The sequence below is a fragment of the Equus caballus genome, chromosome 10 (assembly GCF_041296265.1).
Source record: "Equus caballus isolate H_3958 breed thoroughbred chromosome 10, TB-T2T, whole genome shotgun sequence".
Lineage (NCBI taxonomy): Eukaryota > Metazoa > Chordata > Mammalia > Perissodactyla > Equidae > Equus > Equus caballus.
Genome location: NC_091693.1, coordinates 18,187,848 through 18,205,655, shown reverse-complemented (window position 1 = coordinate 18,205,655; position 17,808 = coordinate 18,187,848). Strand labels below are relative to the sequence as shown.

Sequence of the window (17,808 nt, the reverse complement as noted above, 5' to 3'; positions counted from 1 at the left end):
CTAATCTTCCTCAAAAAAAAAAAAAGAAAGAAAGAAAGAAAAAGAAAATGTGTTATGAGCATAAGGATCAACAAATAGATCAATGGAACAAAAAAGAATACCCAGAAATAAGTCCTCGTATGTAATCAACTTGTTTTGAAAAACACATAAAGTCAACTCAATGGGTGGGGGCAATGACAAAGAGTTCTGAAGCAATTGGACAGGGGGAAAAATGAATCTTGATGTCCACCTTACTCCAAGGCAAAAACTAGAACCAGGAAACTTCTAGAAGCAGCCATTGAAGAATATTTTCACAACCTGAAGTGAGCAAAGATTTCTCAGACAGGGCACGAAAAGCACTAAACATGAAAAGAAAAAGTGATACACTGGACTTTGTCAAAATTAAAATTTTCCGCTCATCAAAAGACGCCATTAATAAAAATAATTTAAAAAGCCACAAACTTGGAGAACATAGTCACAGTGCATATATATGGCAAAGAACTCACATCCAGGGTATATTTTTTAAATCCTACAAGTCAGCAATAAAAGACAAACAGTCTGAGGGCCGGCCCTGTGGCTCAGTGGTTAAGTTTGCTCGTTCTGCTTCAGCGGCCTGGGGTTCGCCAGTTCGAATCCCGGGTGCGGACATGGCACTGCTTGGCAAGCCATGCTGTGGCAGGCGTCCCACATATAAAGTAGAGGAAGATGGGCACGGATGTTAGCTCAGGGCCAGTCTTCCTCAACAAAAAGAGGAGGATTGGCAGCAGATGTTAGCTCAGGGCTAATCTTCCTCAAAAAAAAAAAAAAAAAGACAAACAGTCTGACTTTTACAAATGGTCAAAAAGACTTGAAGAGACCTCACAAAGGAAGATATGCAAAAGGCCAATAGGCACATAACCTCATTAATCATCAGGGAAATGCATATTAAAACCAGAGTGAATACCAATTCAGGAATGGCTAAAATCGGAAAGGCTGCTAACCCCAAGTGTTGACGAGGATGTGGAGCGACAGAGCTCTCACGAACTGCTGGCGAGTGGAAATGGCATAACTTTCGTTAACTTTGGAAAAACCAGTTTCTTATAAAGTTAAACGTGAACTTACCATTTGACCCAGAAATTCTTCTACTGGTATTTACACCAGGGAAATGAAAAGAACACGTGGCCACAAAAAGACTTAAACAAGAGCATTCACAGCGGCTTTATTCATAATAGACAAAGATGGAAACAGCCCAGGCGAATGGATAAACGCATTGTGGTGCATCTGCACAGTGGGGTGCACTCAGCACAGAAAGAAACAAATACAGAGAATACACGATAATATGGCAGAATCTCAAAATCCTTACATTGCGTAATAGAAGCCAGACACGAGAGCCTGTAGATGGTGTGATTTCATTTACATGAAATTCTGGAAGAGGTGAAACTAATCTTTTGTTGCAGAAAACAGCTCAGGGGTTGCCAACCGGGGGGATGGAGAGGAAAAGGCCGCAAAGGTGCCCCAGGGAACTTTTTGGGGTGACGGGTGCTGACATCATGGTTGTACCCATTTATCAAGTCAATTACACTAAGTGCCTAAGAGCTGTCTGTGCATTTTATTTATTGTCAATTAAACATCAATTAAAAAGTTTAAGGGAGGATTTTTTAGAACTGTCTAGATTTTTAATAGGAAGGATTTGTTGGTGAGGAGGAGGAATTTGGGGAGGATTAAGTGAGTCCAATTATGAAAATCTTAGCCAAGCCTCAGCAGAGTAATTGGTCAACAAATGGTACCCGCCATTGCGATGGGTCGTAACAGCATCCGGTAAGGAATTTTCCTGGCCCCTTTCTCTGCCTCCACTTCTCTCGGCCCCTCTACCACCCTGCCCGTCCCTTCCCTGTCTTCTTGTTCGGGTACCCAGTCCCCAGCTGTCTCTCACCTCCTGCCAGGTTCCCATCTTCTTCTTCATCCGCCTCCTGACCCTCTCCCTTCTCTGCCTCCTCCTACATCCTGGACTCTCATCTCTCGTTCTTTGGATCCCTCTCCCCCTGAGCCTCCGCAGTATAGAGTAATTCAGAGCTGGACCAGATCCCCAGCACCAGGTGTCCGCTGTGTGACCTGGGGCAGGACGCTACACCTCTCTGAGCCTCAGCAGTCTCCGCTGTAAAGTGGGGATGGAAACACAGAACCGGCTGCACATAGTGACTTCCTTCCAAAGAGGACAGCACGGAAAGGAAGAGAAACCGGTACCTCTGTAGCAGAGACACTTGACAAACGCTACTTCCTCCAGGTGACCAAGTGCACGTCCTTGATGACGTGATGAAAATGGCACTTTTGCCCTCTGTGGTCTTCCCCCAGAAACGCTGTAACCCCAGTTGAATCAGGAGATAAGTTCCGATGGGGGGAATCCTACAAAATGGATGAGCTAAACATGGACGAAACTTGAAAACATCGGGCCAAGTGAAAGACGCCACATGAGACCACACACTGTGGATTCCGTTTCTGTGAAATACCCCGAAGACGCAAATCCATAGACAGAAAGTGGATTCGTGGTTACGAGGGGCTGGGGGAGGGGAGGACAGGGAGTGACTGCTTCGTGGATTCCGGGTTTCTTTTCAGAGTGAGGAAACGTTCTAGAACTGGACGGTGGTGATAGTTGCATAACAATGAGAATGTATTAAATGTTGCTGAATTGATGGTACACTTTAAGATGGTTCAAATGGTACAAATTTAAGTCAGGTGTATTTTACCTCAATTTTTTAAAATGGCAGGAGGACAAGCACAAAAGGAGGGAGTACTCGCAGGGTGCCTTCCTCCTTCTTCCTGCTTTGAACACAGATGTGATGCCTGGAGCTGCAGTGGCCCTCTTGCCACCACGAGGCAAAAACCAAGCAGACAAAAACCCAACAAGCTGAAGAAAGGAGAGAATGGAAAGATGGAAAAATTCTAAAAGATTGATTATGTTGTTGAGCTGACCACCACTCTCAAGACTTCTTGGCAATAAATGTCTTTGAAGTTTAAAATTAAAAAAAAAAAATGTGGCAGGAGCTGCCTGTCATGAGATGCTACAAAGTGGAGTCATTGAGGGGTTGGGCTGAGGGGAGAGGAGGACTCAGTCTTGTCCCTGGATGGAGAGAAGGGAGGAATGGCAGGGAGGCATAAAAAGCAGTTGAGTCCAGAAGGAAAGATGTCCGGATGCTACAGAGGCATCGAGGACAAACCTCTCATTTCGCACATGACCCCGGCCGTGCCCGATCCCGGCCTGGGGTTGCCTTGATCCCCCACCTCCATCTCCCTCGCCTCCTCCCTTCACCAAATCTTCACCCAGAGAGGTGAGGTCACCTGTCTGAGGTCCCACAGCCAGCAAGTAGTGAAGCGGGGGTAGGTTACAGACTAAACGGTAGGGGTCCAAAGAGAGACGATGTATTTTTTCCCCTCTTCCTTTTTTCTTTGAAAAGTGTCATGTCACCAAACCAAAGCCGGTGATTCACCTGATTGTACTAAATCTCCACCACCGGAAGGGATTCCATTGGGATGCGCTGGGATCCCATATTGATCCTGGTGACCGGGGGAGATGCAGTTCTCACAGTCGGCCACGTGGTGTCGCTATTGGAAAAGAATTCACCGCGTCCCCGGTCCGCGCTGCACGTGAAGCTCTTGCTCAGGTCTCTTTCCTTGAAGGTGTGAACTGTCTTGATTAAGCCCAATCGGGTCACGGCACTTTCTCTTTCTCCTCGGTGCATAAGGCAGAATTAAAACCAAAAGGCCGTGGTGGATATTTCCAGCGCTCACCATTTTTTCCAGCTCTCCTCTGCTTCCCGACTGAGGGAAGACTGTAGTCCCCAGCCTGGTCCCTCGAGCCATGCTGAGGCAGCGTCTCACACAGAACTAGAAGGACCTAGATACACAACTATGCACTGGGGCTTTGGGGGAGGGGGGAAAAAAAGAGGAAAATTGGCAACAGATGTTAGCTAAGGGCCAATCTTCCTCACCAAAAAAAAAAAAAAAAAAAAAAAAAACGCTGAAAGTTTTTCTGGTTCTCAGTCACTTTTCCTCTTACCTTCGCCCACTGACCAGCCTCTTCCAGCCGTGGTTTCATAGCTGTCTCAACTAAGAAGCCCAAAGACTGGGACTTTTGCATCCAAATGCTTCCCCGTAGCATCTAGTGGATTCCTCACACACTCACGCCACCCAATGGTGGGGCCCAGACTATCAGAGTGGGGAACTGGGGCGTCACTAGGGCTGGTCCATTGGCTCCAATCTTTCCCGGAGTTTTTCTAGCAGGATTGGTAGAGGTCCCAGTTTGTTAGCCCACAACGAGGGTAAGAGGTGTCCCAGCAAAGATAATGTCATCCTCCTGTTTGGGGGGCCTTTTATAAATATTCTGGTGCATTTTGTACAAGTGACATTTTATGTTTTAGTGATTTCAATCAACTTTTTCAGGACAAGTAGATGCATGTAAGTTATAAATGGCCCTCCGTGAAAGCACTTCTGAAAGATCTCTTTCTCATTTATTAATGCCTACCAGGACCGGCCCGTCATAAAATGGGTCAGAAAGGTAGCTTCCTAAACCCCACTGATTCACCCACATCAGCACGGCCCACATCATGCAGAATAAGTCAGGATAGTGAAACGTCAAAGTGGAGTTCTCAAAAAATAAATGGGCTGGTTTTTTGGTACCGAGCAGGACAGAGGTGGCCAGCCCCCCGTAGCTCTCGTGGTCTTGTCACAGGAAATATTACTAAGTGGGCCCGTGAGGCTTCTAGTCCCTTCCCAGTGTCCCCCCGCAGGCAGAAACATGAGCCTCGTGCGGCGCGGGCTCAGGACCGGTGCTCTGTGACTCTGCCTCATTCGATTGGCCACGCGGTCACACCCGAAGTGAGGAGGTGAGGGGTGCTGCTCACCTCCAGTGGGTGGACTGAAAAGGGGGGACGGCATAGACGGGTGAAGGGGTGAAACACTGGGGCTAAAAACGCAATCCACCACACCACCCTTCCAGCCCCTTCCTCCATCAGCCTCAGGGTTTTTTCGTGAACACAGGAATCAGGGACCACTTCACCCTGCAGGCCCACAGCAGCGACGGGCACGGGAAGCTCCAGGCGCTGTCTGGAGACCACCTGGGCCCCGGCCCGCTGAGCACTAGAAATTCAACCCTGAGTGACAGTTACAGCTCTGTCTACATTAATAATGTTAATATAGGGGCCGGCCCGGGGTTCGCCGGTTTGGATCCCAGGTGCGGACACGGCACCACTTGGCACGCCATGCTGTGGCAGGCATCCCACATATAAAGTAGAGGAAGATGGGCACGGATGTGAGCTCAGGGCCAGTCTTCCTCAGCAAAAAGAGGAGAATTGGCAGCAGTTAACTCAGGGCTAATCTTCCTCATAAAAAATTAATAAAAATTAAAAATGTTTATATCTAACATATAGCCAGTGGAACGACCCTTGTTAAAACTGCCTTCCAGATCTGTTACAAATGAGGAAACCGGAAGAATTCAAGAAAATCTTCAGCAGGACAAGACTTGGGTCAGAGACCCGAGGTCAGACCACCCAGGCCCTGCCGCTGACCCCATTAAAGGTCCCCACGCCTCACCCCTCCCATGAGGCTTTGCAACACCTCCCACCAAAGATGGGGACGACGTTAGCCCAGCCCACGACCCCTCGACTTTGGGTTCACCGTGTGACCAGCTTTTACAGCCGATGGAACGTGAGGGGTGACGTGCGCAAAGGCTTGAAAAGCGCTCTATGGTGCTTCTGTCGCCTTGAGAACCGTGTGCTTCTCAACTGAGCCTGGTGGTCCTGGGGGGGCTCATGCGACAAGAGCGCTGGGAAGCCCAGGGAGCTGTGTGGCTCACCCCCCCTCCAGCCTGGGACCCATCATGGCACCACGTCTGCCCCGTTTCGCTGGGGAGATGACAGCCCACCTGCATGCAGGGGGAGGGGTGTAGAGCCAGCCCTCCATGGGGGTGGTGTCCTTCTGGGCTCAATGATGTGCCCCCCTCAAGTTCCTATGTGGAACCCCTGGCCCCCAGGAATCAGAATGTGACTGTCCCTGAAGATAAGGCCGCCCAGTGTCGGTGAACGTGGGGCCAGGGCAAGACTCATCTGAACAAAAGAGCTGGAGTCCATCTCCCCTGCGTGTTTGCCCGTCTTCGGAAGCTCAGAGCTGCCATAAACACTCATTTATTAGCAAGCGCGCAGCATGCGGGGCACCAGACCTTGTGGCTCATTTCCTGGACTGGGGACCCACGAGGTTGTTCCAGGGGAAAGGGACGCACGCAGACACAGGCGCGTTTTGTTCAAGTCACCTGATGTTTACTGAATCACAAACCGTTGCAAACGTTCTGAATTCTGAGACCCACTCATCCGGGTCCCTCTCTCAGCTCCCCCTTGAGAAGGGGGCCTGGAGCGGGACCATCCCACACACCAGACGGAGGACAGGGACACCCGGGGGAGGCAGGGGACGGGGAAGGGTCGGGGAGAGGAAGGAGCAGGACCAGTGTGCAAAGCCAGACTCCCGGGGACAGGCGCACACACTCACACACACACACAGGCAAAGCCCAGGGGCGTCAATCTCTGCCCCGCTCGGCGTCCGCGAGAACCTCAGGGAAGGACCAGGCGTCCTGGGGACATTTCAGCCCTTCCTGTCATGAAGCAGGTGCCGAGGGGGCCGGGCCAAGGCCGCTGGACTGCAGAGACAAGAGGTGGGAGAGGGGTCAGCTTGGATGGAGAGAGGCTGGGAGGGCTCCTGTGATAAAGAAAGGGATCAGAGCGAGCAGGGGAAATGCCGTCCCGGGGAGAAACTGAGGCACAAGGAAAATAGGGCACCTGTGCAGGAGAAGTGTAACCAAGCAAGGCGGGTGGGCTAAGGCTTGGTTCCCTGTCCAGTCTGTCGTGAGAAACTCTGATGAGAAAAACGAGGCAGACCGAGGGCTGATGGGCAGCCACCAGCAGATCTTACAGAGAGCCTGACGCATCTGGCCCACGGGGAACTGACCCCCACAGAAGCCGACGACAGGTGAAACTGGTTTCTCTGATGCCCCGGTCAGCCCACTCCAGCTCAGAGCGCCCCACACAGACCTCTCTGCTGGTCACCAAACGGTGAGCACCTACTGTGCATAAGAGGACGGAGCCTGCCCGGACCCAGGGTGCCCTTGCCCAGCTCCTGGAGTAACCCTAAGCCCTGGGCATGGCCTGCCTGCTAAGAGCGTCTCGGTCCACCTGGGGCCACCCCCACACCGGATACTCTGTGCTAACAGTGTGACTGACAGTGGGGCCTTGGGCCACGTGGCCGCCGCTCTTATCTCCAGGGAGGTCAGCCACGCCTCTGTGACGAGCCCCACTGAAAACCCGAGACAGCAGCTTCCCAGGCTGGCGACACTCTGTTCACGTGTTCACACATCACTGCTGGGAGAATTAAGCACCTGTCTGCACAACTCCGTGGGGAGACACAACCGGGAGGGGGCGCCTGGTCTCCAGGCCGCAGCCCCAGCTGCCTCCTCCCTTTGCGGACTCTGACCTCTGCCCTTTCGCTGCGATAAACCGTACCCACGGGGAGAACAGCTTCGCTGAGTCCTGAGGGTCCTCCCAGCAAATCACTGAGCCGGGGGGCAGGGGGGTTTGGGGGCCTCCTGAAGTTGCACTCACAAAACACACATGCCCCCTCCTTTCTCTTATATAAATCTCATTTTTGCTTGTGATGGATGAAATGGTCCCCGGACGGCTCTCTCTGGAACCCAAGTAAGGCTCGTGCTCAATTAAGGAGATGCTTCTGTGCTACCGACAGTTTCAAAGTGGCCAACGGTGGGGCTACAGAGGGCACATGCTTTGGTTTAGTCTTCAAGAATTCGGAGCCAGGGGCTGGCCTGGTGGCGCAGCGGTTAAGTTCGCACGTTCCACTTCGGCGGCCCGGGGTTCGCCAGTTTGGATCTCAGGTGCAGACCTATGTACTGCTTGGCATGCCATGCTGTGGCAGACATCCCACATATAAAGTAGAGGAAGATGGGCATGGATGTTAGCTCAGGGCCAGTCTTCCTCAGCAAAAAGAGGAGGATTGGCAGCAGTTAGCTCAGGGCCAATCTTCCTCACAAAAAATAAATAAATAAATAAAATTGCAGAGCCAGCCGTGACGGCCTAGCGCTTAAAGTTTGGGGCTCATGGCTTCAGCGGCCCGGTTTGCTTCTCATCTCGGAATCACACCACCCGTCTATCAGTTGCCACGCTGTGGCGGCGGCTCCCACAGAAGAACCAGAACGATTCACAGCGAACATGTACAACTACGTACGGGGGCTTTGCGGAACCAAAAAAAATACTAACAATTCAAATCGCAGCGGGGTGGCAGCCCATGCCCCTTGCAGCACAGTCCGCCTTTTATTCAGCTCTTGCAGCTCTGAGATTATGCAATTCTTGATTTCGTTTTTTTTTTAATTCGGGAAGACTCACTTCGTTTCAGATCGGCACGTGAGGCAAGGCATTTGTATTTTTGTCCTGCGTTACTTCAAATTTGCAAGTCCAAATTCACCCTGCAGGTGACCTCGCTCTGCTCTCATAAAGGACCCAAAGAAATGGAACTTGAGTTTTAAAGCGTCTGAGAACCAGCTTTTGGGTGCAAAGCACGCTGGGGACAGGTACCCGGGTCCACGGTTCACTGGAATGGGGTGCTCAGTTCTGGACCCCGTGGGGGCTGGGAACGGACACTCACGATCAGAGGGCAGAAAGCGCTTCCGGGTTCTCCAGGTCAGGACCTAGCACTTGGTCTGCACCGGGCTGGTAACCGGTGCCCATTTCTAGAAAAGGGTGGGTTTGGCTCATTGGCTTGAAAATTGGAACTCAGGCTCAGAAGGGGCTGACGATCCTCAGAGTCATATGGAAACTGCTACTTGTTCTGGAATGTGATGGGCTGGAAACTACTTAGGTTCTCAGTACATTGGGAACCAGGAGTCACCTGCAGGAACCAGGGAGGGTCCCGTGTTTAAGAGTGGGGGCCCCCTCACCTCTGCCTTCCGGGCACGTCAGCCCTGAGCCAAGGCAGCCTTGATGGCGGCCACCAGCTTCAGGAACTTGACCTCCGTGTCCACGTAGCCATCGCCTCCCTGGGGACAGGAGGAAGAAGGAAGTGGTGAGCCGGCACCAAGACACCAGTGCCAGCCCCAAGCCCTCTCCAGTTCCAGGACGAGGCGGGATGGACAGACAGACATACCTTCTTGGAGTGAACCAACTTCCCTGCCACCATCACTTCAAAGAAGCCGGTGACCTGGGGGGTCCCCTCGCCACACTGTGGGGAGAGAGAGATACTGAAGGGGCTCAGATGCCCTCTTGGGGACACCGCCCCCACCCAGGGAATGGAGAACATGAGGGAAGGGTGAGGCTGACCCAAACCACCACCCCCTGCCATCCGGGGCTGAGGGATGCACGAGGCGACCCATTCCTTCCCCCGTCCCCAAGACTCACGATGTCCAGGCGTCCGGGGAACTCATCTTCCAGCTTCTTCTTGAGGGCAAGATACTGAAAGGGGTGGAGATCACCACAGGGGTCAACAGGGGCCTCCCAGGCTAGCCCTCCTCCTCCGACACCCCCCGGGGCAGCCTCTGCGCTTACCTTGGGCTTGTAGCCTCAAGCGCCACTGGTGGGAGAGAGTCCAAGAGAGTGGAGACAGGTGGCATCCAGGGAGAGGAGGGGAGAGACCAGGCGGGGGGTGTAGGGGGGCCCGGAAGAGATCAAGAGGGGCACACACGACAAAACCGAGGGGAGAAATACGCGAGAGAGAGAGAGAGAGGAGAGAACCGACACACAGATGGTTGGGGAGCCGCACAGAGATGGGGAGACAGGAACCCAGGAAGGAGGCGGACACCGGCACAGAGCAAGGGAGACGAGATGGTGAGGGGGCGCACGCAGACAACGGGGGGCGACAAGGAGAGCCCACGAGCATGAGACAGGTGGGGGAAGGAGAGACAGAGGGAAACAGACACTGGGTTAGGACAAGAACTGCAGGAATGGCAGCCTCACCCACTCCCCGGGGCCCACCCACCCGCACCCGCACCCGCAGGGGCAGACTCGCAGGGGCAGACTCCGAGGGAAACCATTGCTCCCGGACTCCCAAGGCCTCTTGGTCCAGAGGATGGAGTCCAAACACCTCCCCAACCCCCACGCGGGGCTATTTCGGGATGGAGTCTGGCGCCCGGGCCTGGGGGGGCCACCCAATGTCACTCCACCTTCTGCTTTCGCCCCGGGGGCACTGCCCGACACCACAGACAGCAGACCCGGGGTCGAGTCACCCCTGCCACCTGCAGTGTGGACCTCAAGCTCCTGACGCGCCCCCGCCCCACCCTGGGCCTCAGATTCCTCATCCGGTGGGTGGAGCAAAAATTACCCTCCCTGGAAGGGTTTCTGGGAGGAGAAATTCCCCGAACGTGTATTTATCAGGCGCCAACAGGCCAGCAGAGCCCCGGGTGCCAGAGGAACCGAGCGGTCAGCAAAACAGAAAAAAAAAAAAAAATTCCCTGCTTTGTTGCAGCTTTGACCCCAGCCGGGGAATTAATTCGATCAAACACGTTTAGTAGCGACACACAGCACTCCATTCGCGGTAACTATTAAGATCTCTCTCTCTCCCTCTACAGATGGGGAAACTGAGGCCAAAAAGGGAGGATGGCTAGTCGCTAGGGGCACCCATTGTATTCGCCCAAGTCCTTTCCAAAACACACGCCGGAACGTTCTCGAACGTCCTCGCCTCGCTGTCCCCACCCCGTGACTGTTCACGATCCTGGGGGAGGGGAAACCTAAGGGCCCACAGAGGGCCCTCTCTCATCACCAAACCGACCCCCATCCGCCGCCCAAACGGAGCCCCGGAGTCGGGGGTCCCAAATGGACACCCATGTGTCTCAGATCTCCTTTTTCCAGTAATCGGAGACTTCTGGGGTGTCACAAACTGGGGAGGGGGGTCCCCGGCCTCTACTCTTCGCCCCTCCTCACGCCACCCCAGCCACAGGGGATCGCCTTCCCCGTGGAGGGACGCCCACGGGTCCTGCCCCGGACACCCCGGCGCCCAGCTCCGTGGGGACGGAGGGTGGGGACGGTCCGGGCGCGGGGCGGGGGGCGGGGGTCTCCGGCCGTGGTGCTCACCAATAAACGACTCGGACGGCGAGCGCCATGGTTCGGGATCGCGACGACGCCCACAGCGCGGACGACGACCGACCTCCGGCGGGGACGCGCGAGGTCTGCGCCCGGGGCGAACGTCCGCGCAAAGTCCATTCCTGGGCATCCGGGGCGCGAACCAACGTCGGGGGTGGGATGGAGGAGAGAAAGGCCCACAGCGGGGGAAGAGGGGCCCTGCGGCCCGCCATCTGAGCCCATCATGCAAACCGCCGTCCTCTGCCCCAGTGGGTCCGGGGAGCCCCCCGGCGGAGGGAGTCCCCGGGGGAAGCCCCTGCGCGCCCCCGCCCGGATCCCCCTCCGGGCACGAATGGTATGGCCTCGTGGGGCGGGGCTCAGGGCCCGCGGTTCCAGGGTGGAAACGGAATTGCAGGCGTCGGGGGTGGGTTTACAGCGGGGCCGGGAGGGGGCGACCCTGAGCCCCTCTCCTCCCCGGAGAGTGCGGGAGGGGCGCGTTCGAAAGGATGCGGAGTGCGCACGGGCTGGTGCATGGAGCTGAGGTCGCCGGTAGCGCTCCAGGGACCCCAGCTGCCTTCTTAAGGCCTGGCAGCTGGATCCGGGCGCCGCCTGATCGCCTTTGCGGTCCCTCCTTTGCGCCTCCCAGAGAAGCGGTTCTTGGAAAGTGCTGGAAGCTGGCTGCTGAGTCAGGGGCTTAGGGCCGCATGGCCTTCAGGGAATACACTGCGCCCCCCCCGCCCCCCCCCCGCTGCGGTAGTTCCCCGCATTTATTGATGAAAAAATAAACAAAGCCCCTTCTTTCGTGGGAGCGATTGGGTCGGTGGTGGCAAGGATATGAAGCGACGTGAAAATAGTGCTTCCCTGGGAGGCTGATGTGAGCGCGAAATGAGCTCCTACACGTGGAAAGAACGAGAACAGCGTCTGGCACAGCAGTCAGCTCAGTGAAGATGAACTCTGCCCGGAAGTTTCCCTTCCCCGGCCTCTGTCTTCACCTCCTTGGTCCTCACCTGCGGGATCCCTCAGCGCAGGTGGCGGACGAGGTTCAAGGCCCGCTCCACCTCTGTGGCTGGCTGTGTGGCTTCTGACCCCCAGGAGTCTCGGGAGGGTGTAATGAGCCTGTATGTAGAGCACTGAGGGGCTGGGGGCAGTCAATGCCCCATAAATAGAGGTCCCTTTCAGGGGTTTACAGAGCTCCCCCGAGCAAAAATCCAAACCTTAGCATCCTCTGCCCCAGCCTGGTCCCTCCCTGCTTGCCCGTTCTCTCGGTGCCCTTGCCGAACAATCTCATCACCGACCCCACCCACTTTCTACCTCTGGACCTTTGCACATGCTGTCTCGACGCTCTCCTGCTGCCTGATTCCTGCTCTTCCTCCAAGAATCAGCTCCAACGTATTGTAGGGAAAATTTTGTGCTTCGGTGGGAAACTCTGCCTTCTCCGTGTTGTATCTGTATTAGTTGGCTAGGGCCGTTGTCACAAAGCACCGTAAACTGAGTGGCTTAAACCGCAGAAATTTCTCTCACGGTTCTAGGGGCCAGAAATCCGAGATCAAGGGGTCAGCAGAGCTGGTTCCTTCCCGGGCTGCAGGAAAGAGTCCGTTCTGGGCGTCTCTCTCAGCTGCTGGTGGTTTGCTGGCCATCTTTGGCGTTCCTTGGCTCCTAAATGCATCACCTCGATCTCTGCCTTCATCTTCACACAGCACTCTCCCAGCGTGAGTGTCTGTGTGCAAATTTCCCCGTTTTATGAGGACACTAATCATGTTGGAACACGGCCCACCCTATTCCAGTAGGGTCCCCTCTCAGCTGATTTCATCTGCAACGACCCTATTTCCTAATGAGCCTGTCTTCTCAGATACTGGGGGTCAGGACTTGAACATATTAATTTGGGGTGGGACACAATTCGACCCAGAACACCATCATTCAGAATTATCCAATTCTATAGGATCCATCTTGCAACTCCGTAGATTGTAGGTAGGTGATGGCAACGCGAAATAATTCTTTTCTACAGACACACGAATGAATGCTGTCTGGAAGGGGGACCACTCTCTGCCCCCGTCTGCGTCTGTTCCGGCTGCTGAAACAAAACCCCACAGATTGGGTGCCTGTAAACAACAGAAATTCATGGCTCACAGTCCGGGAGGCTGGGAGTCCAAGATGGAGGTGCCAGCGTGGTCGGGTGAGGACCTCTCCTGGGTTCATAGCCGGCCCCTTCTCACTGTATCCTCCTGATGGAAGGGGCTGGAGTCTCTCTGAACCATCCTTTATAAGGCACTAATCCCCTTCTCGAAGACTCCATCCTCTAAACTTAAGCACCTCCCAGGGCCCCCCTGCTAATACCATCTCCTTTGGGGGCTAAGATTTCAACATCTGGATTTGGGGGGGCCACAACCATTCAGATGAGAGGAACCCTCCCAAATGTTTTGCCTCTGTTTGCCTGTTCGTTCCAATATTCCTGACCCACGACTCTGTTCTTCGATTCTCCTGTGAGCTGACTGTAACCTTTCACCCAGGTTAAGTCAAATAACACGCGGTCACTTTTAGATCCGGATAAGTCACGATTTCCCCAAAATTATCTTGTAAGAATACCGTCCTCAAAGAAGGCCTCTCGAGCCACTCGGGTTGGGCCAGAGTCCCCTCGGGGCTCACCCATCGCTGTCCCGACCACTCAGGTTGTCAGAGGTCTGGTGCCCCGGCCGACGCCCCCAGCACCACGACCCCCAGCAGGTGGCCGGGCACAGGGCAGAAGCTCAGAGGATGTTGTGTTGATGAGGCTCAGAGCTGAGACCTTGCCAGGGCCTCGAGAGGGAGGACACCCCCCTTCTGCCACTGGGAACAAAGGGGTCTCTTGTCCAGAAGTGGGGGAGGCCGGAGGGATGAGCAATGACTCTCAGGCTGGGAATCCATCCCTTGCTCTCCCTCTCTCACACACACACACACACACACACACACACACACAGAAGCATGGAAACACACAGCGCTCACCGTTATCTGGCTACGCAATTGCACGTCCACACAAACCACAACCCAGCCAGAGACGCAACACAACAGCGCACACCTCCGTTCTGCCATCAACAACACGAAAGCACACCAGGCTCTTCACGTACGACAGCCCAGCCCACACCCAACCAGTGTCACGACGACACAGCTGCAAACGCACAACACAGCACGGCAGCCACCTCTAGCTGGCCACATGGTGGGACACCCAGCTGCCCCCCCACCACACAACAACACAACACACACGTATCCAGCCGGAGGCACGACAGCGCACCCTGAGATCCAGCTCACGGGGACGCGCAAGGACATACCAAGCACGCACTTGGATACGGTCATGGGCGGGAACACACAGCGGCACAGCCACGCACACAGACACGAGCAGTCATGCCCACTGTGGCACACGTACACACTCGGCAGCGCACAACTCCACCCGCCCCCAAGAGACAAAGCCGCACAATAAGACGGTAACAACAGCACACCCCGTCATGCCAGGGATGAGGCACACAGCGAGACCATACGACCCCATTGCTGCAGTGGGAGGCAGACGTTGGCACACAACGGTGCAGCCACACACACACACACACACACACACAACAACAACAACATTAACTAACAGCCTAGCCCGGCCACACTCCCACACACACTCTGGCTTGGATGCATCTGGACATCACAGCACACGACACGCACAGAGCCGCACCACGCCACAGAGACACACCCGGACAGACACGCTGCAGCCCAGCTACACACACGCTGACTCTCCCACTCCCAGCCTCACAGTGGCCCATGGCCAGGCCCGGGGGACCTGCGGCGAACAGACAGGGGTGCCCGCCTCCCGGGGCCCACATTATAGCCGGGAAGTGGACACAGGCAACGGAAGTGAACAGGCATCCCATGAGGGCCTAGCGAGTGCTGGGACGAAAATGAGGCCAGGAGGGAGATGGGAGTGTGGAAATAGGGCAGGGAAGGCAGCTGTGTTATTAATAAAAGCAGCCAGCACCTACGTCGCACCTACTTTGGGCCCCAAGAGGCAGGAGCTGTGCTTGTCCCATTTTCCAGAGGGGTAAAGTGAGGCACTCGCTTGAGGTCATGCAACTTAGCACAGAGCACGAGCAACTTCTGAGAGGCCAGGAGGCCCAGCCTCTGCCTGGTCCCTGCCCCGGGGAAGATGCTGCCCAGGGCTCCGTGTCCAAGCTGGGGCCCCTGGGAGCAGCCAGGGCGACCCCTCCATGCTCTTCAATGTCTTCAACGCCTGGGTGCAGGTGAGGCCGGGGGGCCGCCCCAGCTGGCTATCATTCTGCTGGGATCAGGGCCTCCCTGAGGCTGTGGCTCCTCCTTGCGCCCCCACCCCACCCCAGGGAGGACCCCGAGCCCTCCGCAGACAGCCCAGGCCTGACTGGGGAGCAGCCCGTCTCCACATTCACGGGCCCAGTGTGTTCAGAGGCCCCAGCTTGAGGGGGCACCTGGAGCGTGTCCGGACCTGACCTTGTCACTCCCCTCCATGGTCCCCCAGTGCCCTCTAGACAAGGTCCAAACTCCTTAGTGTAGCATCTATTCCTGCCTGCCTTCCTTCATTCATTCAACAAACGTACCCTGAGGCCCTGATCTGTGCCATCACCAAATAAAGAAGACACAGAGTGGAGGAACCCGGGGTGGGGGAGTGGGGTGGAAGGAGCTCAGTGGGGGCTCCTGACCAGCCTGGGAGGGGGGCACGGAGGGCTTCCTGGAGGAGGGGATTTCTGAGTTGAGACATACCGGGGGACCCTGGCCCAGAGAGTGGAGGAGAAGCATTGCGGGCAGTGGGAAGAGCAGTCCAAGGGGCTCTGTGACCCGCGCCCGCCTCTGGTCTCTGCAGATTTTCCACACACAGGCCAAGCAGGGCGCCGTGCTGCACCCCACCTGCGTCTTCGCCAGCAGCCCCAAGGTGCTGCACACTAGGGAGCCAGAGGCCAGGGGCGGCGAAGGGAGCCGAGGTGCGTGAGCCCAGGCGGGGGAGAGACCCCCACTGTGGATGTGATCTCGGGGCCTGTGCTGGCTGGGTCACCCCCTCGTCCTCCCCACACTCTGCCTTTGTTGCGGCTGCTGACTCAGGGCCTGCGGGAGGGGAGGTCCCGGGAGCCAGACCTCCCTGGGCGGCCGTGCAGAGCCTCACCCTCCCCCAGCGGGCTGGCCACTGGGCCCTGCGGACATCACAGGGCCCGAGCTTATGGCAGGTGGAGCAGCGCCCGTCAGGACCCTGCCCCTGAGCTCCAGGAGCTCTTTTCACAACCTTTCACAGCCAAAGCTGCAACGTACCTTCCTGCACAGATCTTTGCATGGCCATAAGCTTCCCTTCCTCCTGGGTAAACACCTGGGTGTGGAACGACTGGATCATAGGGTAAGTGTACAGTTAACTTTTTAAGAAAACACCAAACTGTTGTCCAGAGGGGTTGTACCACTTTACATTCCCACCAGGAGGGTAGGAGACTTCCAGTTGCCCCGTATCCTCGCCAGCACTTGGTGTGGTCAGTCTTTCTAATTTCGCCATTCTGATGGGCCTGGGGCAGTATCTCATTTTGATTTGGATTTCCCTAAAGATGAAGGAGGTTAGGCATCTTTTCATGCCCTTATTTGTCATCATATATCTTCTCTGATGACATGTCTATTTATTCAAATCTTTCACCCGTTTTTTATTGGGTTGTTTGCCTTATTATTAAGCTGTGATAAATAAGTGAACGGCCATAGGATATATTGGAGTATATGAGGAAGGCCTTTGATTTAAAAGTAATTCAGCCTCACCTTGTTTTCCCAAAAGGGCCTGAGGTGGCCTGTTGAGCATGCCTCGTACATCTGCTTTAAACATTTACAGCGTCCCAAAGACAAGAACGATGCCCGTAAAGATGGGGATGTGACTTCCCCCCATATCGGCGTTTCTTTAATCACAAGCGTCTCTTCCTGGAAACTAAGGATTAATTACTGACCTGCTGTGCTCGCCAGGTGACCACCGACCTGCTGTGCCAGCAAAGCATCTCACGACAGTAGCAAAAGAGATATTCCTGTCATAGGTGACATGTGCTCTTTGTTCCAAGACGGTATATACGTACTCTGAACACCCCGCCTCTTTGGCACCCTTCCTTCTTTGGACCTGGCTCAGAATAAACTCACCCCCATTTTGATTTATAGATTGACTATGGGTGATTTGCATCGACAGTTATAAGAGTTCCTTATATTTCTAGAGACAAGTCCTTTGTCAGATAAACGTTTTGCAAATATTTTCCCCGTCTGTGGCTTGCCTTTTCATTTTTGCAACAGTGTCTTACGGAGGTTTTATGGTTTTACCTGTTCCTTTGGATCTTACATTTGCTTTTCATTATGTTGCTTCTTATCTTCAAACCAATCACTGCCATATGCCCTCATTTTTTTTTTAAGGTATGCTTTTTGGTGAGGAAGATGGGCCCTGAGCTAACATCTGTTGCCAATCTTCCTCTTTTTTTTTTTCTCCCCAAAGCCCCACACATAGTTTTAGATCCTAGTTGTGGGTCCTTCTAGTTGTGGCATGTGGGACGCCGCCTCAGCGTGGCCTGATGAGCGATGCCGTGTCCACGCCCAGGATCCAAACCAGTGAAACCCTGGGCCGCCAAAGCAGAGGGCGAGAACTTAACCACTCGGACACGGGCCAGCATGGCCTCTTTGAGACGTAGAGATTCAGCCTGCAGGTGTGGGAGAGGAGCAAAGTCTGTTGTGCAGAACATAGCTAACGTAGGGGGTCTGGGGCCTGGTCGCC

At 54.9% G+C, this 17,808-nt stretch overlaps 1 protein-coding gene across 1 annotated transcript; it reads right to left on the bottom strand.

Moving 5' to 3' along the window:
* Positions 1 to 6,244: 6,244 nt before the first annotated feature.
* SELENOW (selenoprotein W) lies at positions 6,245 to 11,132 on the bottom strand. Its single transcript, NM_001170422.2, is given in 6 exon segments — positions 6,245 to 6,640; positions 8,945 to 9,043; positions 9,151 to 9,225; positions 9,402 to 9,455; positions 9,549 to 9,573; positions 11,070 to 11,132. Coding segments are annotated over 5 exon segments (264 nt in total). The 5' UTR covers positions 11,099 to 11,132; the 3' UTR covers positions 6,245 to 6,640; positions 8,945 to 8,962.
* Positions 11,133 to 17,808: the final 6,676 nt, after the last annotated feature.